Source organism: Pleurotus ostreatus (assembly GCF_014466165.1).
Source record: "Pleurotus ostreatus strain PC9 chromosome Unknown scaffold_9, whole genome shotgun sequence".
Classification (NCBI taxonomy): domain Eukaryota; kingdom Fungi; phylum Basidiomycota; class Agaricomycetes; order Agaricales; family Pleurotaceae; genus Pleurotus; species Pleurotus ostreatus.
In genome coordinates this window covers 479,091-503,252 of record NW_023503164.1, presented here as the reverse complement: position 1 = coordinate 503,252, position 24,162 = coordinate 479,091, and the positions used below count along the sequence as shown (strand labels likewise).

Sequence of the window (24,162 nt, the reverse complement as noted above, 5' to 3'; positions counted from 1 at the left end):
TGACTTCCCTGGAATACTCCTATTACAGGGCCCTAGGAGGGAACTGGTCACGTGACACAGTGCTCCTGAATCTGAAAGCGCGGTTTTCTTTGGGAAGCCAAAATTCGTTGATATCTTCGTAATCCGGATTTGTGGACCAAGACAAAAATGTGTACACTTTGCTTGTCCGTCCGGTGTCAGGTAGAGTACGAGGTAGGTACCTGAGAAGTCTCGCGAGGCGAACGAGTTTTTGCTCGGGGGTGTTTTCAGTGATTGCGGACATGGATGTTCAAGAACAGGCTTGAAATTTTGCCAACTCCCTTTCCAGGGTTTGCGACATCGTATTCTAGGATCATACTGAGGCAACATCGTTCGTTAAGGGCCTTATTCGGGGTGAGGGCAACTTGGCAAGGCACTACTAAACTTCGTTTGGAAAAGAGCCTCATGGGCTGCTGGTCACGTGTATTTCTCACAATTTTTAACACCCGCCAGGAGCTCTACCGATGTTATTAAGTTATTAACCTGTTATTAACCTGTTATTAACACTGTTAATAATCCGTTGTTAAAAAACACCCTATTTTTCACGGTACCCTAGGGAAGCCAGACAAACGACGATTAAGTGGACATGCTCCGGAGAGCCATCCAGTACGCAACCCACAGAGAACATCTGAGTCACTTTCGTACGCATTAATGTCCCCTCGCCAAACCTGATTAAGATTGACAATGAATTTGACAGTGTAGCAAGTAGGCAGCCATGCGGTTCTACATTTATTCTGAATACTGAATACTGGTTGGTTGGACGCATCACTTAGTATCTGCCCCACCTCAGCAGCATGGCATGACCAGAGAGCTCGGCAGCCACTTTCGAGCGTATCAGATTGACGACGCTTTCCGCTTCCGCGCTACAAGGGCTTACAAGGGTAGCCTGCTTCAAGCGAACTGAAACTACGCTAGGTGTGGTCGCTATGTTTTACTCCCATAGACATTGAATAGCTCATACTTGTCTTCAGAGTCCTGAACCGGACCGGAAGGACGTGTCGTCCATGTCAGCGTGTCTCAGGGGTTAATAACAGGTTAATAACTTAATAACATCGGTAGAGCTCCTGGCGGGTGTTAAAAATTGTGAGAAATACACGTGACCAGCAGCCCATGAGGCTCTTTTCCAAACGAAGTTTAGTAGTGCCTTGCCAAGTTGCCCTCACCCCGAATAAGGCCCTTAACGAACGATGTTGCCTCAGTATGATCCTAGAATACGATGTCGCAAACCCTGGAAAGGGAGTTGGCAAAATTTCAAGCCTGTTCTTGAACATCCATGTCCGCAATCACTGAAAACACCCCCGAGCAAAAACTCGTTCGCCTCGCGAGACTTCTCAGGTACCTACCTCGTACTCTACCTGACACCGGACGGACAAGCAAAGTGTACACATTTTTGTCTTGGTCCACAAATCCGGATTACGAAGATATCAACGAATTCGGTCAACGATGGGGACAACGGCATGCTCCGGGAGCTAGCCATTGAGATCGAGGACGACGACTTCGAACTCGATAGCGAGATTAACCTTAACGCCCCCGTTCTTCGGGCATTGCTTAGAGGTGAAGCAACCCCTGCTGCACAGTCAGCGTCACAACCTCCCGCTGCAAAGACCTGTGCTAGTATTACTGTAGAGGAGGCGTGGAAGTTTTGACATGCCTAGCATCGTTTTTTTTCGCGTTTTTCACCGCCAAAATTTTTTAACATGTAAATAATAGGTTATTAACAATATTTAACATGTTATTAACCCCGATGTAACTAATTAGTTAATAACTGGTGTTAACAATCGGTCCAACAGGTGCAAAGTTACTAACATTGTTATTAACTTGCTGTCGAATTATTCACGGTACCCTATCTCAGGCAACGTCACCACCCGCGTTTGTCGCCCAGCGGCCCAGGCCCTACCGAAACCAGCGTTATTAAGTGGAGTTTGCACCCCCAGGACGACTGCACCTCCATCAATGATAGGTACGATTGCCTCGGCTTCGGGCTACACACGCTTCAACATAACCGAAATAATCGTCAATGGATTTGGGAAACGCCTACCTCCATTGATTACGTCTTGGTGGCGATCAATGATAGACCACCTACATCCTATCGGACTGTCGAGATGGTGGCGCTAATCTCTCTCTGCTGGGAACACTTCGATTATGCCCTGGACCAGAATGGGCACCACGATGCGTGTGCTGAACTGAGCAGTACATAAGAGGTGACACAGTAGTGCTACCTTTACCGTTCATTAGTGTGTCAGGGCTCGCATTTGTCTCGAGTACTGCCCTGTAAATCCGATGCAAAGTAAGCGAGCACTTTTCTCTCTGTTATTGATTACACAACGATTATGTTTAGGATTGTCTCACCCACCGACAAAGCATAATGCGCCCTGACCTTCACTCGGCCCTCCTTTACGTGATGCTCGCTGGTTGGTACATCGGCCACCTGGGGCACCGCTGGGCTTTGCCGCGTCCGATGTCCAAAGGGAGCGGTACAATCAATGTCACAGCTCATGACTGAATATCAATCATGTGATGTAAGAGGGCCTTCTTGGTCGGCTGTCCTGCTTCTCAAGTTCTATCGCCGTACGGCAAGATTCCTTTTTCGACGAAAAGTGCGTTTTCATTGAATCTTTCTTATCTTGTGTGATTAAAACTCCATGTCAGTAGCAACACGTCCCTCGCAATTGGAATACCTCGGAATATAGTTGAAGATCATAAACTGATGTCTCCCACAGACTGCGTCTAAGTATACCGTAATTGATATGGCTGATCGCATTCTCAAGCATTGTCAGCGTAAGCGTAAGTATTATTGGGACCCACCCGTGCCGAAGAAGCGCAAGGTATTAAGAGACCTTCGCAACAGCTAGCCTCACTACTCTTCGCCCATGTCCCCTGTTCACGACTTCGTCCTTCCACCACCCAGACAAGTCCACGGCTTGGATCCAAAATGGAACTACCAGTTTCCGCCGATGGACGGGTCTCTAACAATGTCAGAGCTATATGACTTTCACTATGAGAACAACCCGGAGCACCCTGTGTTCAAGTACGCTAACCGAGCTGGTGACATTGTAACCTTGGCGTACGATAAGGTTGTTCCAGCTATACACAACGCCGGACGCTATGTAGCCAATGCAGTGGGCGTCCAGTTGGGGGGAGGTTCACAGGACAAACCCGTCGTAGCCATTGTCGCTTCGTCAGGTGAGCGAATCACATCCCCTCTATCACCTCAGCCAACACGTTCTCATCACTGAATGTAGATACCATTACATATTTCACGACGGTCGTTGGCATGCTTCGCGCCGAGATCATAGTGTTCCCTGTTTCACCCCGGAACTCGCCACCTGCAGTGGCCCACTTACTGAGAAGAACTCAGCCAACGCACGTCCTTGTCAGTGTTGAGACCCCAATTAAGGAACTTGTCAACGAAGCTCTCGAACTACTTCGATCTGAAAATGAAGAGAAGATCCCGGTCGTGGCTCCTATGCCCGTTTTCGAGCAATTATATACCGACGAACCGTTCCAGCCTCTACCTCCTAGAACACGAGACCTTGACTCCACCAGAATCATCGTTCACTCCTCTGGTATGTAGTGATTGCCTCGCAAGATCTCAAACTTATTCAATAGCTACGCCTCAGGCTCGACTTCTTTCCCCAAGCCTATTATCATAAACGATCGGACTAACTTCCAGACCGCCATGGTTCCTCGTAAGTTGATATGATAATATAAGAAGAGGTCGCTATGAATGTTTTGGGTCTTTAGAATTTGCTTCTCATGATTTATGTGGAAAGGTCATAGCATGTCATGCAGTCGCTATGTTCCATGCAATCGGGCTCAATTTTATCGCCTGGATGGTGAACATGCACTCTTTTCGTTTCTGCCATTTCGTTCACCTATTTTTAGACTGGCGCCGGCTTCGTTATGGGAACTTTCGAACCGACTTCTCCAGCCATCGGACCAAATCCTGATAACGTCTTCCAAGGCACTGTCGACGTTGGCGCCGATTATGGCTTCGGCGTCCCCGCGTTCCTGGAGGTTTGTGGACCTGTGACGTTGGTATAAATTTGTTCTCACCAGGTTTTCAGGCGTGGTCCCATGATCCGGTTAAGGTCGAACATTTCAAAAGCATCAAAGGGATTGTGGGTATCTGTTGAATCCATCACTCCCTACAATGCTAACTCCGCCAGTGGTTTGGCGGGGGCCCGCTCACTCATGCTGCTGGTGATTTCTTGGCGTCGCAAGGCATCGCCTTATATAGTCTATACGGCCAGTGAGCTCATTCTACAGTTAATGGTGAATTGAGATTGATACGACCGTAGATCCGAAATTGGGGTTATTGGCAACATCATCGGAGGTAAGTTCTAGCATCGCAGCCATCTTTCAGTGGACTGATGAAACATCGGCAGAAAACCCTGGAATGGACTGGGAGTATGTCAGTATTAATCCACACTGTGCTGCGGAATTCGTTCCCCATGGCGATGGTACCTTCGAACTTGTTACAGTGGTGCGTAATGTTTCCTCCTAACGTATGCAGTACGAACTCTGTCGCTGATACCCACCGTAGAAGAAGCCAACGCACCACTTCTTCATCGTAAATACGAAATTCCGCGGGCAAGATGCGTATGCGACCAGTGATCTTCTCAAACCACACCCTACAAGAAAGGGATGGTGGAAGATTCACGGGCGAGCAGACGACCAGATTATGCTTTCAACAGGAGAAAAGGTACGTCTGCCTTCTAAGCTTCTTTGAGGTGCGCCTTATATATTAGCCAGACAAATCCTGGACCTCTTGGTTAGTCGCTCGAGCCTCGTTGACCATCGGCACGCATTTTCTTACTCTAACACAGAATCTATCTTATGTCGTCATCCATTGGTGGATCACGCTGTGTTTTTTGGCCGAGGTCGCTTCCAGAATGGAGTGATAATTCAGCCTGTACCCCAGAGTCAGTTTGATCCAAATGATGAAGAGAAACTCATCGAGTTCCGGAATGCTATCTGGTATGTTGCTGTGATTGATCTCATTGGTGCAGAGTTTAAGTATACCGCGTATAGGTCTAAAGTCGAAGAAATGAATGCCATGGCACCGTCACACTCAAGATTATTCAAGGAGGTGAGATTCGCGTCGAAACCGGGTACCGCAACTTCTGAAATCTGCCCAGATGATCATAGTGACTCATCCTTCAAAGCCCTTCCCCTTGACTCCCAAAGGCGCACCAAAGCGTGCAGTAATCATCTCCATGTATGAAGAAGAGATTGATGCCGTATACGCCGCCGTCGAGGAAAGTGCCAACCGAGGCCAGAGCGACGAACCCGTTGATTGGTCGGATCTCAACGATGTCAAAAGTTTCGTGAAGAGGGTGACCGATAGCGTGTTGAAAAAGCCCGCGAACGAAGAGGACGATTTCTTTGAATGTGGCTGCGACAGTTTACAAGCTACCTGGATTCGCAATGCAATCCTAGGCGCTCTTCGGCGCCTCACTCCCCCTGTGACTGCAGTTTCCCCTAACGTGGTTTACGACCACCCCAAGATTCCTGCCTTAGCCCAACATCTGCATGCTCTTGTCAACGGATCCGCTGAGAATTTGGCCGCAAATTTGGCCGGAACCACATTGCATGACATCGAGAATTGCCTAACGCGATATACAGCATCCTTCCCTCAGCGAATCTCCGCAGTGAACGGCCATGCCAACGGCGTTGCTGACGGTGATATTGTCTTTGTCACGGGGACAACTGGCTCTCTTGGATCCGCAGTACTGGCTAAACTCGTTCACGATTCAGCTGTGAAGAAAGTTTATGCCTTTAATAGAGGTGCGAAGGTTCCGCTCTTGGACCGACAAAAGTCTGCGCTCCGAAGCAGAGGCTATAACGAAGCCATTGCTACATCTCCTAAAGTCGTTTTGGTGGAAGGGGAGTTGAGTGCTCTAGGGCTGGGTATCGCTGATCCTGACCTAGAGCATGAGATCACACAGACCGTTACTCATATCATTCATGTTGGCATGTCCTATTCTTTTAACTCGCGACATTTCCCCCCATCTAATGTTACTTTCTAGCATGGAGGGTGGATTTTAATTTATCCTTCCATTCCTACGAAGCATCTATAGGAGGTCTGAGGACGCTGGTTGATATCGCATTGTCTGTCCCACAAGGACGCCCGCCAGCAAAAGTAACCTTCATCAGCTCCGTTGGTGTATTCCGAAGTACGTATGCTTCACATACTTCTGTCTGCTCGATATTGACACAAGCTGTAGATCTCTCTACCAGTCAAAAGGCGAAACCTATCGTAGAGGAACCTTTGCCAGATCCGACTGTGTCTCTTGGCCAAGGCTATTCAGAGTCGAAATGGACGGCGGAGCATGTGCTATATGCAGCAGCCCGCCACTGTAAAGAATTCAGCCCAGTTATTGTTCGCGTAGGGCAAATATCTGGCAGTCCCAACGGCAATTGGAACACCACGGACTGGGTCCCCGTTATCTTCAAGTCTAGTGCGACACTGGGGTGTCTACCTGAATACAAAGGGGTGAGTTTCCGCCCTTCCCTTACCAGTAACAGCGTTAAATATATCACTTCACTCAGATATGTTCGTGGATACCCTTGGACCTCTGCGCTCGGGCCATCGTTGAAATGAGAAATGCTCAACCTGCCAAACTCGTAGTACATTTGGTTCATCCTCGCCCCGTCTCCGCGAAACGTGTCTTCCACTATGCTGGAGATCAGTTCCACCCTCCCCTGCCGCTTATTCCATATACCGAGTGGGTGAAGAAGTTGGAGGACATAGCTAATATCTCAGCGGCCACATCCGCAGGCGGTGCCTCAGCAGGGGAGAGGAGCAAGCAAAAGGAGCTGCTTGACCGTGTACCTGGGCTGAAACTTTTGGAGTTCTTCCAAGGCGGCGCGAAAGTTGAAGAGGAGATGGAAGGCGAACATGGGGAAGCTATGGGCATCCCGTTATTGGAAATGACACAAGCCCTAGCGGCAAGTAAGGCATTGCAGGAAACGGGCGATCTGGCGGTCAGCGATGCCAAACTCTGGGTAGAATACTGGCGTAGTGTTGGATACATTTAAGCTGTCAGATTTCAGTTTCTCCGTTGTCGACTATAAAATGCCGGATAGAAATAATGATCGTTAAATAGTTTGAATTGGTGTCTTCGCTGGCTTCTTTTACAACTCACCAGCTCTTACCGTGGGCTGGGGACAGCACTTTCACCGCCTCGGAGACATCGGCCCGCTAACCCGAGGAATGTACGGACTACGGACAAATGGAAACATGGCTGACTCAGCCACCATCCTCTCTGGGCTCCGAGTCTTCGCGAATGTCCCACTCATGTCTTTGACCGAGATTATCACTATCAACTGTCTGATGGCCGGTGATGCTTAACTCAGATATTCATGGTCGAAATTGCTTTGAACACGAATATCAACGACCTCAAAGCCAAGATCAAGGAGGCGCTACCTATTGCTCTTTTGGCTATAGACCTTAAACTCTTCAAGGTTTCACTCACACCCGAGGAGTTGAATCCCACCTTAGATCCCCACAATATTGAGGGCGCTGTCAGGCTCTTGCAGCTGCTAGTCAAGGTCTCAGATGTCTTTGATGATTTGGACACTGGAAAAGTCCATGTCATTGTGCTACCACCATGTAAGCTTATCCTCGCTATTGATATCCTCATGCTAGACTGAGGCTTGTCCTTGCATGCGCTTCAAAGCCTCAGGTACACACAAAACACACTTGTGCAGTAAATGTATACTAACCTATGTTATAGCAAGTAGTCTTTCTCCTGCTACCAGTGCCAGAGAAGATGCACTCAACTCAGACAATATCAATCAATACAATGCAATCTTCATCAATGTAGCAGCATGGGGCACCAACAAACACCACTTCACTGACATTGACATTTTTCTGAATGCCATTGAGGAAGACCAAGGCCCAGAATCAAGTCCAACTTTTGTCAAAGACTATCCTGCTAAGTTGGATAAAAAAGCTGGTCTATCTCCTGAGGTTCATTCATGCTCTCTCAAGCCCCTGCTCATTTCTAACAAGTTGACTTCAAGGCTTGTAAGCGCTTCAATGCTATGGATCCCAAGTGTTGAACCACATATTCCGTGACCGCAGACAGATCACCTGTTACAATTCAGGGAACTGAAGGTCATGATGTCAAATTGCAAGAGGTGCTGCACATTGACTTATTGGCATCGATGCCATGGCAAAGCATATGGCACCGTTCCATTTCACCACTGAAGGAACCGTTGGCGAATGCCATGTGCTTCTTTCCTTTTTTTCTTACATGCTCTGACCCTCAGTATGTTTGCAATGAAGTGACTGCTACATTGTGTGTTTGGTTGTCCTTTCTGGCGTTCACACTCAAATTGAATCTTACGCTTACAGAGGCACTTCCAATTGGCCTTTCCCGATTATTACAAGGAAAACTTTGGCCTCTGGCACAGAAATCCACTTGTACTTGCCTAGGAGCAACTTCTGCCTCTCATATCAAAATCTTCCTTGATTGGTTGTAGAAGTTGATTCGACGCCGTTGTCAACTGATCTATGGCCATGTGGATGTTTTTATGTGGTGCTTCCATTGTCTGCTTTGCACATGGCTTCATAGACCCCTTCAAGCAGCAAAAGAACTTCGTCCTGGCCGCTATCTACATTGGGCAAGCTGGCAGTGTCCAGTGGCACACTTTGTACCAAAATAGAACAAAGGTGGGTACTCTGTTCTATCAACAATTCCATATGTATGCTAAGCATTGTAGGTTTGTTACAGCACAGAAGAATTTGACTTCAACGTACCAGTCAGTTGCATTAAATTTGCGCTCCGGCTTCACAACCTTTGTTTTGCCATCGATAGCGGGGGCAATGCAGGATCTCAAATTATGGCATACAAAAACCAAGTTGATTCTCATGTGCCCAAGCTGAAGTCATTTTACACTGGTCGAGGCATGAAGTGTGATGCCACCGACAGTGACAAAGGCAATGGCCGTGCCAGGGACGACACCACTGAGCTTGACAAGCTTGAAGCTCATGGTTACAATGTGGAACCAGACTGCATCAAGACTGAAGACGGCATATTTGAGTCGCTTCAAAAAGTTTGTAGTTGCGCATCAAAGCTTAGCTATATGGTACTGATGTCTCTCATTCAGCTGCCTTCTAATCTTCTGACCGTTTTTCGTCCATCAGACCCGGATACAATGCTTGTCGCAAAGAAAATCCGAAAGGAGTTGAACGAGCTTGAGATTCTCAGGCTCATCCATCTCATTCAACCTCAGTCGGAACACATCATCACATTGCTCAACTCTTTCCATGGGCAGAGCTCGTCGTGGGTCATCCTCCCTAAGATAATGAACAATGTGGAAGATTGGCTAAGGTATGATCTCAAGCGGTTTTCACCGCACTTTTCACCAGTCTGCTGGGGCCTCATTGAGGGTCTTGTGTATCTTCACAAGCACCACATGGCCCACAGGGACATTAAGCCTGAAAACCTTCTTGTCGACCACAAGTTCTATTTGAAGATCATAGACTTTGATATTGCTGTACATGCCATTCACCCAATCTGCACCCTTCACAATTGACTTCTTTGACTTCAATGGTGCGTGAAATCATTTGAGTCTGTATGTTGGGATGCCAGTCGTTGCGAAGATATATCCTTAGCATCTTTCTGATCATTATTAATCAGTAGACCCAGGGGTAGCAAGTGATACACGTACTCGTTTGACAGTCTCATGTCCTTGAGTGGAGCTGGTTGAGATGAACAAGAGAGCAGCGCCAGGTGCAGCATTCCATGCTTTTGAGCAACACAATCACACAGTAATGGCGACAATGGGGTTCATAATTGTAGCCTACATACAAAACAAGCAGTCGGTACACGGCTGCAACCAGCGGAGTGCCCAAGCGTGATGGCTCCTGCCACATCCGGCAACATCATATGCATACCCACTGCCAACCCCCAGGTAACCGGGACACCTGCACAGTTGCCATACATCATGGTGGAATCATTATTCAGTAATCCCACTTTTAAATATTGACAATGTATGTATGTCTCAAAGATATTGTACCTTGTATTTGAGTTCAACCAGAAGTTCCCTTCTCAGGGAGAATCTCAATAGAAACTGACATCTTGTTACCTGAGGAACAAAGTAATGGAGGAGGGTACTGACCGTTGGGCTAGTCACACAGTGCGCTACTGCTAGGATACTTTGTTGACCAACTACAAAATAAATGCCCAATTGGACCGTTCAAACACACTCAATGTACACAGTGTGTCAGGCATGTTTACTTGGATTTCAGTTATGTTCTACGAGCAACGAAATTTGTACCTGGAGACCATATACGGCGTGAAGCGGCAAGACAACGAATCATTGGGAACACAGATACAACGAAGAGTCCATATAGATGCCATTATGTGGACATCGGGATCACAACACTATGCCTTCACATCCTTAACTATGCGCTGAGTGTCTCCATTTCCATGATGTCATCATTTACGGCTTTTGCCTTCATTATCAGCTTGCACTAGGATATGCTTGTGGTTCCTGCTAGAATATTTATTCCAAGGCGAATATGATTTTGCATCCTCTCTGATTTTCACCAAGACAAAGGATGGGCACCATGTATGTATCCCTAGTAAACGTTCTTGTCAACATTTCAGTTGGTTCACTACCACCTGTACATTGATCCTTTCACTGAGGTCTTTCTAAAAAAAACAAGGACCTCGTGACTTGTTGGGACACTGTCAAGATGTTGTTCTGCAGTAATTGCGACATCATAGATATTGATTCATTGTTCCTCAACATTGACATCACCTCAGCTAGACAGTGAAAGGAATCAGTGGCCAATGTTCTAGATCACGGTTCCTCAACCAACTACCTCTGAGCTCACATAACTTCGTGGGCCTTGTTCTTGACGATGTGTTTCACTTAGTGGATCATTGTCCCTCTGCAGATGGAATCAATTCCTCTATTTTACAGCTCTTCCGCAAACTCTGGGGCTCAACACAAGCTGAACTCTGATGCTTCAAAGATGGGTGATATCATTGAAACTTTCTGGGAAGTAAAAACAGCTGATGAATGCAAGTGCTACATTGTTGGAGCCTCTTCGAAGAATCTGGGGTTGCTCCGACTTCATGCTCCTGATATATTATGAATCCTTCTGAAGGAAAAGGATTTGTTTATATCAAATTTGGCCAGACTTACACCTAGAACCTAGATGGAGGGAAGAAAGAGATGGGGCGCCTGGAATGCACAATCTGCCTTTATTGTTGGATTTGTTGTTATGTGTTTCAAGTGTTCTCTGAATTGCAGCATGCGTTTAGATAATCACAATGCACTTATATGTAAATACATTTGATTGTTCACATGTAGATAAATAGGTAGTTTGAATTATGTGGTCCCTCATGCGTTTGCGAGGGTCAACTGCTATTCCATACGCCCGAGTAACCACGTAGAAACAGTCATTTCTACATTTATATCCTATGGCGTGAAGTGCACAGGCCAACCAGGAGTCCGGTCCCAATGCCGGCTCTTGTTTGTCTCGGGGTAGACAAGGATGGGTAATGCCCAGTGGCTATGTTTGGCTATGTTTTGGAAGCGGGACTTCCCTCCTAGATCGTCAGTCTCTCCCACCTCAGCTAACACCCACACCTCAGCTACCCCGCCCGCGCTCAGCATGGCTACCTCGTTGGAGAATGGGGTCCGCGCTGCCATTTTGGCAACTCGCCAATGCGGCGAATACCATTTTCCTCCGTTGGCCGGCTTTGTGGCTTTCAAGTTAAGCGAGACAGTATGTGTCTATGACGGAACCCAGGTCACCAAAGTTACCCTCCTGGACTCTCAGCCTGGCACAGTTGAACATGGCCAGATAACTTACCAGAATGGGGTAGCTCAAGCGTGCCACGCTATCGCTGATTACTCTCCGTCCTTCGAGCTCAGCTTATCTATTTTCTACGCATATACCTGCTGACCACTTTATCCTTCGATCGTAGATGATACACGATGTCATGTCCACATCCGTCGTCTTTGCGGAATTTGGAGAGCGTTTCGAAGGAGCGTGCACTATACTCCTTAGCAAAAACATCGTCAAAACAATACAGACACTATCTCATTTCTACACAGCACGATAACTCAAAATTCTACACACTCAAGGTCAGATCTTATTTCTACACTCAATTATTTATTGAGCAGTCTGAACGTCGTAAGCACAAGCCTTTCGCGTTGATGCCGCGCCGTGCCGTTGATGGGCCTTGCACCGCGCTTTCTCGCGACTTCATCCGTTCCAACCTCCATCTTGCATACAGACACAAAATCATTAGAATTACTATGGCACTACCATCATTACAGGATTCAAGTGTCCTTCCAAATAGATATGTCAAGTACGAAGAAACATAGGCAGAGCATTATCGGTATATAAATCCAACGTTAGGCAGGTATCAATAAAGGTTGGTCCCGAACGATGTAGTGGAGAGAGTGGTACACAATCTATCGTTACTGAGGAAGGGGGGGGACGGACGGTAGCTGTTCTCGTCTTGAAGAAAGAGGCCTCTGCAATTTTCTGCGCTCCAGGTCCTTAGCGCGTTGCTCTTGTTCTGCCTGCATGGCTGCCATGATTTGGAGTTGTTGCGCAATGAAATCCGACGTTCCGGATCTGCGACGATGTCAGCATCGATGAATAAAAACCGCCCCCAAAGACTTGAACGTGCCTCATGCGTAGGATTCTCATGATGGTCTCGCCGTTGCCTACTTCTTTCTCTTCTTGCTTGACCTTCTTGCGCTGTTTGATTGTCCCTAGATTTCGTTGCTGGTACACACTCTTTGCTCGTTTCTTCATTGAAGGCAGCGTCCGTAGGCTTTGTTGCATCATTCGAACACATTCCTCCATGAGAGCATCCCTAAAAATTGTCAGACACAGTGACATTGGCGAGGGCAAGCTGAGCGTACGTATGCCAATCATAGTATAGCCGGATGGACACAATGTCGCGATACTTCTGGTTCTGCAAGACTTCCAACGGCACAGGACCCTCACCCCCCGCGTGGAAATAATCCCGAAGAAACTAGAGTGGCAATGTCAAGTTACACTTCGATGGCCGAAAGGGAGGTATACCTTCAGCCACTTGAAGACGATGTCTACCTCCTTGTCGCTGAGGGGCTTCATGTCACTTGTCGCGTCCGAAAGTGGAGGGATGAGCAATCCTTCGATGACATTGAGGACTTCCTTCCAAACCCTCGTCATGACCATTTCCTTCGTGGTGTCACTAAGGTAGGTATTCAATGTCTGGAGGTTGGCGTCAAAATAGTCAAAGAGCGGCAATATCGCTTGTTCGATCTCTACATCAGTGAGTTCTTCCGGGCGAATCCGAGGTTTCTCGTCCTGGGGCAATGGTATTTGCACCTCACTGGCTGAGGCGCCCACCGCCTGTCGATACAGTGATGTTACGCCGCCCAAAGCCTTATTGTAATCCAAGCCGAGACTACCGGACTTAATCAAGCCCTTGAGGACTGGACGAGAAACACATTGTTGGATGAACGGTGACATCTATAGATCAAGACATCACAGACTGTACCACGATAGACAGCACATCCACTGACCTTGTCAATGAATATTCGGACCATATCACCTTCAGCACGTTTAAGTGACCGGAAGGCACGTCCGAAATAAAACTGTATGTCGTCCTTCTCGCCCTCCATGCTTATTCGAACAAGAACTCGGCCTTGTGTATCTAGCTTTAGCCAGAGGTCGTGCACAAGGTAATCACCGAATCGTCGTGGATCCAAGCACAAGTAATCACGACCGACAGTGTCATGTTTACCTATCAAGGCACGATCTCGGACGCTCAACATAAGCCAAAGCGGTTTCTCGACGGATAGATCGAAGGTTTCGTCCCCTAGTAAGAGCGTGGTTAGGGTTTCAAACTTTAAGAGGACCATATGCTTACATCGAGGGTTTAGTGATTCGTAAATCGTTCTCGTCTTTGCTAGTCTGTTGCCTTGTTCATCGCTGAGGGTTATAAATGTGTCCAGCTTTGCTGACGGGCTGCTCTCCAACGGTACCAGACCCTCTGCCATTACAATCTTCACGGCAAACAAAAATCTCGGGTGTTCAACTTTCTCCGGGACCGGCGGGGCCAGTCTCTCCAAAGTATCCGCCATCTTGTCCACCTGAATCTGGTTGTACATGTTATCGAGCAGTCTGCGGGCGGCTTCAACGTTGTTGAGTTTCACACAGGACTCGGGTCGGAAGTTGAAGGGCTCCACTTTCTTTTCACCGGTGACGGCCAATTGTCTGGCCTTTTCGAGCCAAGCCGATGACTTCTGGGGTTGGATGTAGTCATTCGGGCGAGGGAACATTTCCGTCATAAACAATTCCTCGACGCTCCGACAGTATTGCTCAACAGCTCTTGAAACGGTCTAGTTCATTGTCAGGCATAGTTAGCCATGACTCGTAGACTTGTGGGTCACCAACCTTAGCCAAACTGGTAAAGAATCTAGCTTCCTGGTACTCATCGGACCATTCAAGGTCTTGGAGGAAACTAATTGGACTTCGAAGTGACTCGAAGAGATCAACAATGGAAGAACTGTGGCCTTCTGTGGCCTCAGCTTCGAACTAAGGGGGTAGGGGCGAAATTAATATGTGAGAGAAATTGAGCGAAATGTCAAACCTTATCGGCAGCAATTGCCTAGTAAAACCGAGTCAAGAGTAGGTATTAGAGGAGGGGCATAGGGACCTACTGCTTGAACCCATTGCTCGGTTGTATTATCTGTGTTGGCTAACCATTGACGGACATAGGGCTCGAAGAACGAAGCGAAGTTGAATTCCAATGTTCCCCTGCATAAGAGTTTAGTAGATATGTTCGACAGGACGATAGGATTGGGCACACTTCGGACAAAATGCTTGGTACATTCCCAATAGTAGCTTCGTCCTTCGATATAGTGAAAATATATCTTGAATAGGGACGTCGGGAGTTGGGCCGTTCATGGAAGATTCAAAGAGTCGTCTTTGGGAGTTCTGCAAGTCCGTAACGAAATGAGGGATTCCAACATCTAGGACCAGTGAAACAATGTCAATGCGCCTGGATTCAAGTAGGTGAGTTGCGATACGAGATACCCAGCTGAGAAGACATACCCAAGCAATGGATCTGGAAATCGCTTGTCAAGTGCCTTTGCTGTCTTCTCTAATTCATCCGTCATGAGCAAGAGAGGAAGGGCCCTGTTCACACCAGGCGCAGACTGGAACTCCTGCATCTTAGATTCGTAGAAGTGCGCCGCTACGTGCCGTATCCGCTCCTCGACGTCGGTGATTCGTGCGCCTACATCTACGTCAAACCGCTCTAGGAGGCCACTATCGCGTACGTGTTCGAGGATAGAAAGATATTGCTCTACGTCGGCACGTTTGAGGTTTGGGAGAGCGTCCATGGCGTGGTATAACGAGGAGAGGAATATATTGAATAAAGCGCCGTAAGTGCTGGTGAGGAATTCGGCCTATCGTTAGATTGGGTTAGTACTTTACCTTCGATGCTTGTGAAAGACTCACGTCTTGGATCGGCCAGCTTTCCACGTCGATTTCGCTGATGACTTTGACAATACCCTGTATTGCCTCAGGAATACACTCCAATGGTACATCGTTTCGTTCGTAAAATTGTTTCACGAGATCGAGGAAACAAGCCGCACGGTATGTGTGGCCTATACGCCATCGCAAGGCGCACTCGCTGATGAGGTCGATGTGAGTTGCCGAGAGTATCCCAAGCGAAACTTCATCATTGTCGTCGACCTCGGGGCTCATCATCACCTCTAAATCGGAGATTAAGCAATACTCTACTAGTCGGCGATAATACTTCTTTGGGTTAGGGGGAATGAACGTGAAATTATGGCCTAAAGGCACATCATCCTCGCCGTCATCAGCAGCAACGTCGTATAAGGAGTACCGGCTCCCAATCGAAGGGTTTCGACCAACGGGGATATCATAATTCGAATATAGGGAACCTGGTCGAGCAGCATTAGGTGACGTATAGGATGTTGAATCGGAGGAAGAAGATTTCGCGAGTTCTGGATTGGTTTGCACCATTTGTACGACGAGTTGCTGTAGATGGGTTGTTTCTAATGTTTTCCAGTGTTGCCAAGCAGCATCGCTCCCGAAGTCATCCCGATGACCGGGAAAAGGTAGTCCGGCGTTGATATTCTTTAAACATGTCTGGGCAGTGGATGTAAAGCGACGCACTGGTGTGTCTAGTAGGGACTTACTTTGAGGTCAGTGAGTGCAGCCTAAGCAAGCCAGTTAGCTCCCAGCCATATAATACATAGACAAGCTTTCGAACCTTTTGTGTAACGATTGGTTTCAGTTGGTCAACCTCCTTTTGGACTGCATGTTCAGGCAACTTGAACAATGCAGCAACAGTCTTCACGAGAGGCATATCATCAACGCGAGCAGCAGGAACGGTGGGAGAAAACACCGAGTCCCGATCGCGGGACGTGGAGGCAGAATCATATCCCGAATCGCTTGAGGGATGGGGAGGGGCCAGCTTGGAAACGTATACATCTAAGCGAATGAGGAGTTCGCCCGGAACCAGGTGCATTCCGCGCAAGCAATCCCGAAGAAGTTTGAGAAATTGTGATATTTGATTGTTGAGCTCGATCTTCCAACCATCGCCAGCGAGTGTGGGTTCTTTCTTAAGCACACCTGTCGCGTGGGCAGCATACTTCAGTATGAGTTCCTCTAGATTTCGGCTCTCCTTCAGCGATCGCTTGAAACTATCGGCCATGAATTGGTTCCAGAATGCGGCCATTGTCCTCCGTACTAGTTGGTCCGAATATCTGATGAAGAGGCAAACGATGACACGCAATGACAACAGAATGGCGACGTTACTCACGTTGGATCTTTACCCATTGCCACATCTTGCAACTTCTGCTCGAGTACCTTCAATAACTTCTCTGGGTATTTGACGGTCTTGGGTCCATCCCGTACGTCCTTAAACAAGTCGCCTATGGAGAAATTTGAAATGGCATCGGATATTCGCGAGTAATGAATGCTATCCCGGTCGCGTTCGCGAGTCACTACCGACGGTGATTCTATCGGTTTCGGTTGCATGACATGACTGAGCAGGCTGCAGAGGTTGTGATATTTCAGTTTCTCGGCTAACCAAGGATGCAACAGAGCTACACACGTACGCTACACGCAATACATAGCTGCCAGACAAGATGATGAGCATGAATCTGCTGTTTCAGAGCCGTCTAAGAGACGCACTTGAATAGATCCTCATCCGTCACGCGATGGGTTGACAATCTCTTCTCGTGGGCCATGCTGTTATAACTGCGCCTTGACATCCTCGACATGGTGCTGCTGGCTACGCTGTAGCCGTGGATTGAAGGTATAGAATGCCCTGGGGCTATGTCCGCGTATTCCTCGTGAGCCTCAGCGTGTCGTTATGTCAGATGTAGAGAAAGAGTCGGGGAGTGGAAAAGGGAAACTGATAAGTACCACTCGCATCTACGCGTGAGGATCGTGAGAAATAAATTACTGACTTAGCCAGGACTTACTTAGTAGGACTCAAGTAGTCAAATTTCAAAAAGTCATTCTATTATACGTAGATGCATGATCTCTAGATTCATGTGCAAAGTAAAATAACCATTATACTACAGTTCATCGTGCGCTTGTACTGGTGGGACTGTCTCCTGTTCTGGTGGTGCCGCGGGCGTCGTTGTCGTCCCTTCACTAGAAGTGTTACTTTCCGCCGTTGGCTCTGGAGTCGGACTCGTCGACGAAGTTGTTGCACTCGAAGTAGTCTTGGGTTTCGTCTGCTTGGGCACTTTACGCTTCACTAGCTTCTGCAAGTGGGTCTCAAGGACCTTTGCCCTCGCCTTCATCTCCGTGGTCTCAATCACTGGATCTTCGTTGAACTTGACACTCTTTTGTTTCTCAACCCATTCGTTGAGCCACGACTCGTGGTCAAGCAGCGTCTTTTCTAGAGCCGCTAGCTCCTCCGCAGTCCACTTCGACGGCAGTCCTGCTGCGGCTTCGGCGGTCAAATTGGCCTTGGCCTCCGTCAGGAAAAGACGAGTGCTCCAATTCCACATTTGGCTGGTGTTAAGAGCGCGGGGGAAAGCTTCAATCTCTTGGTAACGGTGTATTATGGGCCGTTCAAGTGTCCTGGAACGAGGGTGAGATTCAACAGCATTAAGGGGAGTCTAGAAGACTCACTCAAGCGTGCTGCGCTTGTCAAGGAACTGCGGCGTATCAGCGTCATCGCCTTTCTCGTGCAACCAGTTGAACGACGAATCAAGCTTCTCGGAGATGGTAGCCCGCTCGGACTCCTTTGAGCACTTCTTAAAGGGCGAAGCCTGGTTGTCGTCTTCAAGTAAATCCCGAAGACGGTATAAGTAGGCCTCAAAGCTATTACGAGCTTCCTCTCGGCGTGTCTTTGCGGCTTCCTGTGCATCGGCGGCACGTAATCTACAAGAGTGATGAGCCACAAAAAAACAGAACGCGACGACGACAATGAGGACGTACCTACTGCGTGCAGTCTTTTTCTCTGCGACAGTCATGGGAGGGATGGACACAAATTTGACGGTGATGTTGAGAGGGATCGTGTTTTCCTTTGGTACGGGCTTCTTGACCTCGGTCTCTTCCGGCGCTGATGAATTGGATGACGCAGAAGGGGACGCCGTTGAGGAGGCAGCCTCAGTATCTCGAGGTGGCGTGTTCTCAGCTGACCCTGTTTCCGTTTCCTCGGGCGAAGCAGATGATCCGGCGCCGAAGAATCCCTTGAGCTTGCCTGAACACGGAAACATTAAGTTTATAGGAGCAACAAAATGGACAACCAAACGCACCAGTGATCGATTCGTCCTTGATCTCTCCGAAAGCGACAGCATCCGTGACAGACACAAAGCCAGACTCAGATAGCGAAAGGGTGGCCTTGACAACAGGCTCAACAGCACCAAGGTCCGTAAGATTCTGGAGAGCTTCGCTGACCCCACTGATTTCTGCTTCTAATATTTGCATCGGGAAACCTCTAGGTCTTTCATCAACGGGGATAACGACGAGAGGGCAGGACCAACTTACGGTGCCACGAGATTCTTGTAGTCTAACCAGATAGCGAAATCTTCCTTGCGCTTGAAAGTCAACGTCTTCTTTGTTCCGACTTTGGAACCAGCAGGGAAGATTAAAGTGCTGATGGTACGAGGTCTAGCAGAAGGACTAGCAGAAGTTGCGAAGTATGAAGCCTGGATATTGTGCACGCTAATATCGGAGACTTTGAAACTCTTAGTCTTGAATTGCCTGCTCAAACTTGCACCATGTAAAGCGGCGCCTATAAAAAGGATTAGCACCGGTGGAAGTTGGCCGTCCGATTTCACATACCAAGAACAGCCGCTTCGTCTGCGTTGACATTCAGGGCAATTTTATCTCTACCGAGTTGTTAATTCGATTGACGGCTAAATGGGTAGGAGAATAACTCACTCTCCAACGGCGGCTTTGATAGCAGCTTGTATCATTGGCGTACGAGTGCTTCCACCAGTAAGGATAACGGATGAGATGTTTTCCTGAATCGACGTGATGGTGAAACTCAATACTCAGTGTTCAGCGAAAGGACGCGTACCAAGCTTAGACCGGCATTAACAAGAGCGTCCCATATTGGTTGAGCAAAGCGAGGGACGAGATCGGCACACGCCTCTTCGAATTCTGCTCGTGTCACTTTGGCCTTGAAGTCGAGGTCGAAAGCTGCGCTTTCAACTGCTGCCATCGCTTCGTTGTTGGCGCTAAGAATTGCTTTAACCCGCCCAGCCTCCTTCCAAAGCTTGGCCATCCCTTTCTGGTCCCCACGAATATCCCGTTTGTGCTTGTTGTTGAAAGCAGCGATGAGGATCTCCCTCAACCGTCTGTCCAACTCCGTGCCACCGGTGATGCGGTCGTAGCCCACACCAGAGACGGTGATAGTTGTCGTCTTTGCAGCGTCCTTCATGGTATCGAAAGTGACCACGGTAGCACGAATGGCAGAAGCGCCAGCGTCGAAAATGATATGCGTTTCTGGCGTTGTGAAGGTACGGGTCATTGCGTAGTTGACTGCGACAGCCGTTCCATCGTTCACCAAAGCCAGAGTGCGAAGGCCAGCAATTTCAATCGCGTCCGCGACGGCGTCTCGTTCGAATTGGGAGTAGAACGGGGGCACAGTGACAATCACATCGTAGACTTTCTCTCCAGCTACTGCTTCTGCCAGGTGCTTGATGTACGCGAATTGCATAGCAATGAGTTCTTCGACGCTCCACTCCGACCCATCGGAACGCTTCAGGCCAACCGTCCTTCGAGACGTTTCCACTAGCTCTGCCGACGAAATTGTACCATAGTAGTTTACGATAGGCGAGTCAAAAGGGGCGGCTTGTAGAAACTTAAGGGAGGAAAATGTATCCTTTGGAACCCGCGAAGCCTAGAAGGGCGTAAGTGAGTAGAACTCGGTATATTTACGCAATGCTTACCATGTTATACGCGTCTGCGCCAAATAACCGATCACCGTTCTTCCATGCTACCGACGCCTGTATTTTCCGTTTTGAATCCTTGTTCAATAGGACATCGAATGGTACACCCGGCTTCATGAGAGAAGCCTTAATCCCGTCCGCACCATAGTCGATGGCGAGGACAGAGGCGTAGACTGAAGAAGGCAGAAAGGCCAGAAAAGAAAGGAAGTTGTAGATAAATAGCAAATGCATTTTGAAGGGAATTGTTCAAGCAAGAAACTGGAGCATCTAGGGGATTTGTTTTGCTGTCGGAGAAGGCTGAAGTACAGCTGTCGTCGTGGACGACACGTCAAGATGTTTGGGTATCACGTGCCGTACACCTGGCATGATCGTCGGACTCTTGGCTCGGCCACGATCCTTCCTTGATCCTTCCACTACATCGAATGTTATTTATTGAGACATTGTTCCTATCATCATGAGTGGCGGAAATTCCACCTTTGACAAACGTCTTGAACACAACTCATTCCGTGCGGGCTTTAGATTATTCCCTCAAACCCGACCGACGGATGGGGAAGTGATAACTTGTTCAACCTTGAAACGACGGTCGATGGTACAAGTAGATATGCCCGAAGGTAATTGTGCAAGCAACGACACAGCCTCTGCATTGTACTGAGTCCCAGTCATATATCTCGTCCAAAATACTGGCGTGTCATGCTGGTCCGCGGCAAGGTTAGTATATCTTTCCTCGTCGATACAAAGAATCTACGAACCACCTAGGCCATCACACAAAGTGACTGAAATTCCGTGACGAGGTCAGTGAGCCTTTTTGTCAACGAAGGAAACTTGCATTCCACCGAAGATCCCAAACGCGAGCCTTCAGACGGCTGTGTTTCTGTTTATACACGTTGGCATGCTGTGGGAGCACACAGACTCTTGAGAGTGACGGGGCGGCTCGTGCAATCACCTCCCGCTCGACCGCGTAGACTTCTTCTAGCCCTCACTTGCTTCTGGGCAGCGATGCAAAAGCCACAGATGGTCCCAAGCGCAACGCCACTTCCTTTATTCAGTACACGAGCTCTGGAACAGTGAATGCACAAGGGACCGTCTAGCACGACGCCCCCGCCGAAGGCTTTGCGCCTATTAAATCTCTAAGTCTGACGTTCGTCCATCTCAGTAAACGGGCGTACGCTACAATGTCTTCAGAAACCGAACTGGTAGTGGTAGTACTAATCGGCACGGACACGGTATCTTCATTTTCAAATACGATGGAGTTGTGCTTCCCCATTGTGGCCAAGGGGTATGTTGTTTCGCCTTCTTTGGGCCTTGTGCGTCGGCGAATTGCACTGATGATTCGTTTCCTAGACCAGCTAAAACAGTGTCGGCGCAATCAGGGTGTCAGTAGGAATGGTCCTTCCTGAACCACCCCTCGGACATGTACCTTACTATGCTTTACCGCACTGCTACTTGACATCTACTTTATTAAATGTACGTCTCCTGTGCTTTGCACTCATACCCTTTGCCCTACTCCTCGATCGTAGTGTATATATAAGAACTACCCAGTCAACTTGTAATACACAGAGTCGGGCTGACACTCAGTTTCATCTTCTCATTCTTCGACTGTCCCCTACTCAAACCTCACGCGACCGCTCCCACCTGCTTTACAAAACACCGTAATACACGAAATGGCTATCCGTGTCACCCTGCTGCTCAAGAGGAAACCCGGGATGACCCGGGCGCAATTCAATGAATACTGGTGGGTTGTTTGTCCGTACTAACAAGAGAAATTCTAAGTGATGCCCTCAGGGGGACACACCACGCACGGATATTCACCGGGCTGAAGGCTGTAAGGGCTAACCTCGTTCGCTATAACCAAGTATTTCTTCTTATGGTAGGCTGAAGATTAACGTACTCATGCTCCTCCTAGTTTCATATTCTTCCGGAGGAGTCCAACTGTCTTGCGAATGTCGGATGGCGGGCGGCACCATACGATGGTGCCGCTGATTTCTTTGTGGAGAAGCTCGAAGATTTATTGTCTTTATTCGGCGGTGAAGAGTACCAGAAGGTCGGTTCCTAGCTGACACACTAGACTGACATGCGCTGACATGGTTGATCTCAAGGCTGCTGTGCCGGACGAGGTCCAATTTCTTGATAGAGGATCAGTAGAAGTCCTCGTAGGAAGAGATCAAGTAAAGTACTCAAAGGAGACGCCCTAGATAATAACAGTAGTAACCAATCGACATGACGTGTACTTACAACGGAACCATCATGACCGTATCGAGCTTGTATGATGCACGTTGGCTACCCATTTAGCTATCGACGACATGAGCTCGAAACCTCCAACTGCTCTCAGGGACGAAAAATAAGTACATCATTCCTGATAGTGATAGATCTACTTGCCGTGGCCGTAGCGCATTATTCACTCAGAATTTCGGTGGAAATCTGTTCAGTCACTTCCCAGAGTTTCTTAGCGAGGTCGTCGCTCTGGCCGTCCGCGCTAGCGGGCGTCACTTTAGCCAAGGAGCCAATGTAGGCACCGCCGTATGTAGCCGAATTTTTCCGCACGTCTGGAGACGTGGCAGCATGCAAGGCGACCAACGCTCCGTCGAGGGGGGATTTGGCGAGCTTTGCGACGAGAAACTTCAACACCGGGCCCAGGAATGGGACGGATTCTTGATCGTCTAGGACAGTCTCCGTGGCGACTCCACCCGGGTGGAGAGAGATGGCGAGCGCCGTTGAAGAGGACGCGTCAAATTCCTTTTGTAATTGCTTTGCGTAAAGGATATTCGCTAGTTTTGAACGGGCTGCGAGACGTCAGCGCTTGCTCACGAGCAGCAGTGAAAGTAATACTGACCGTAACGAGCATATCGTGCGACGATTCCGTCCTGTGAAGATGGAGGTGCAAGGGGGTCATTGATCTCGTCCAGTGTTGCGAATTTGCCTGCAGCCGGAGCACGAGAATGAATGGATGAAGATACCTAGAGAAAAAGCGTAAGAGTGCTGCATACTGCACTAGAGAGAATACTAATGCCTACTATTACGACCCGAACATCACTCTCTGGCTGCCTGGAAGTCTCCAATAAGAGGGGGTAAAGCGTCTTGGTGAATACAAAGGGTGCGAAGTGACTGTATATAGTATTTCAGGAATGACGCCGTATAAAAGACATTCGACGTACTTTATTCCCATAGAGTCCTCCAGTCCATCGGCAGTTTTCGCATACGGATGATTCATGCTAAACGAACGTCAGATCACAGAGGTTGCACTACGACATGAGGTACTCACATTCCGGCGTTATGAACTGGAATCAAAGGTGTTGCAGTCAAGTGCTTGCCACGATCTGGAATGGGCAAGACCTACCGATGATGTCTAACCTCTGTTCTAGTCGAAGATACTCATTCGCGGAGTCTTGGGCCGATTGAAGCGTAGAGAGGTCGAGCTTCAAGTATACCACGCGATCCTTTCCCTGAAGCTCAGGCTTTTCGGCTTCTATGCGCTGGATGGCTTCCCTCGCCGAAGCCTCTGAACGGGCAGCCAGGTAAACTTTGGCTCCATGGGAGGCAAGTTGTTGTACGATGTGGAAGCCCATGCCTCGACTGACGAAACAGTTTGTTAGCGATTCCTCGTAACTTGGGATCAAAGAAACAGACGTACTTGCCACCAGTGACAATGGCAACTTTTCTATGAAGGTCGGGAATGTCTTCGGGTTTGAACTTGGCCATGGCGCACAAGTATCTTAC

The 24,162-nt window shown here is 48.3% G+C and overlaps 8 protein-coding genes across 8 annotated transcripts; 5 read left to right on the top strand and 3 right to left on the bottom strand.

Annotated features, from left to right (window-relative positions):
- Positions 1-1,205: 1,205 nt before the first annotated feature.
- Positions 1,206-1,664, top strand: PC9H_011365 (uncharacterized protein; the record flags this gene model as incomplete). The annotated part of the gene is made up of 1 exon (XM_036780850.1): positions 1,206-1,664. The coding sequence occupies one exon, from the start codon at positions 1,206-1,208 to the stop codon at positions 1,662-1,664; it is 459 nt and encodes a 152-aa protein (XP_036626705.1).
- A 1,224-nt stretch (positions 1,665-2,888) lies between these two features.
- Positions 2,889-7,062, top strand: PC9H_011364 (uncharacterized protein; the record flags this gene model as incomplete). The annotated part of the gene is made up of 17 exons (XM_036780849.1): positions 2,889-3,201; positions 3,261-3,584; positions 3,639-3,707; positions 3,763-3,854; positions 3,904-4,035; positions 4,086-4,139; positions 4,188-4,270; positions 4,320-4,354; positions 4,407-4,504; positions 4,565-4,723; positions 4,774-4,792; positions 4,848-4,998; positions 5,053-5,110; positions 5,160-5,998; positions 6,058-6,197; positions 6,249-6,517; positions 6,574-7,062. The coding sequence occupies 17 exons, from the start codon at positions 2,889-2,891 to the stop codon at positions 7,060-7,062; spliced, it is 3,324 nt and encodes a 1,107-aa protein (XP_036626704.1).
- A 324-nt stretch (positions 7,063-7,386) lies between these two features.
- On the top strand, positions 7,387-8,088 carry PC9H_011363 (uncharacterized protein; the record flags this gene model as incomplete). The annotated part of the gene is made up of 3 exons (XM_036780848.1): positions 7,387-7,636; positions 7,761-7,996; positions 8,050-8,088. The coding sequence occupies 3 exons, from the start codon at positions 7,387-7,389 to the stop codon at positions 8,086-8,088; spliced, it is 525 nt and encodes a 174-aa protein (XP_036626703.1).
- A 460-nt stretch (positions 8,089-8,548) lies between these two features.
- Positions 8,549-9,567, top strand: PC9H_011362 (uncharacterized protein; the record flags this gene model as incomplete). Its single annotated transcript, XM_036780847.1, has 3 exons — positions 8,549-8,701; positions 8,752-9,084; positions 9,139-9,567. The coding sequence occupies 3 exons, from the start codon at positions 8,549-8,551 to the stop codon at positions 9,565-9,567; spliced, it is 915 nt and encodes a 304-aa protein (XP_036626702.1).
- A 2,907-nt stretch (positions 9,568-12,474) lies between these two features.
- Positions 12,475-17,280, bottom strand: PC9H_011361 (uncharacterized protein; the record flags this gene model as incomplete). The annotated part of the gene is made up of 17 exons (XM_036780846.1): positions 12,475-12,634; positions 12,690-12,878; positions 12,928-13,040; positions 13,091-13,522; positions 13,576-13,871; positions 13,923-14,394; positions 14,450-14,590; positions 14,646-14,663; positions 14,716-14,812; positions 14,865-15,056; positions 15,110-15,465; positions 15,518-16,174; positions 16,225-16,245; positions 16,299-16,794; positions 16,851-17,084; positions 17,149-17,166; positions 17,225-17,280. 17 exons carry the CDS (start codon positions 17,278-17,280, stop codon positions 12,475-12,477), a joined length of 3,948 nt encoding a protein of 1,315 aa, XP_036626701.1.
- A 333-nt stretch (positions 17,281-17,613) lies between these two features.
- Positions 17,614-20,679, bottom strand: LHS1 (lumenal Hsp70 protein; the record flags this gene model as incomplete). The annotated part of the gene is made up of 9 exons (XM_036780845.1): positions 17,614-18,127; positions 18,179-18,430; positions 18,488-18,752; positions 18,808-18,989; positions 19,040-19,286; positions 19,337-19,383; positions 19,436-19,518; positions 19,575-20,399; positions 20,449-20,679. 9 exons carry the CDS (start codon positions 20,677-20,679, stop codon positions 17,614-17,616), a joined length of 2,646 nt encoding a protein of 881 aa, XP_036626700.1.
- Positions 20,680-22,109: 1,430 nt separating this feature from the next.
- On the top strand, positions 22,110-22,640 carry PC9H_011359 (uncharacterized protein; the record flags this gene model as incomplete). Its single annotated transcript, XM_036780844.1, has 4 exons — positions 22,110-22,180; positions 22,231-22,300; positions 22,352-22,489; positions 22,545-22,640. 4 exons carry the CDS (start codon positions 22,110-22,112, stop codon positions 22,638-22,640), a joined length of 375 nt encoding a protein of 124 aa, XP_036626699.1.
- Positions 22,641-22,839: 199 nt separating this feature from the next.
- Positions 22,840-24,144, bottom strand: PC9H_011358 (uncharacterized protein; the record flags this gene model as incomplete). Its single annotated transcript, XM_036780843.1, has 7 exons — positions 22,840-23,228; positions 23,279-23,402; positions 23,460-23,498; positions 23,576-23,657; positions 23,708-23,723; positions 23,783-24,018; positions 24,077-24,144. The coding sequence occupies 7 exons, from the start codon at positions 24,142-24,144 to the stop codon at positions 22,840-22,842; spliced, it is 954 nt and encodes a 317-aa protein (XP_036626698.1).
- Positions 24,145-24,162: the final 18 nt, after the last annotated feature.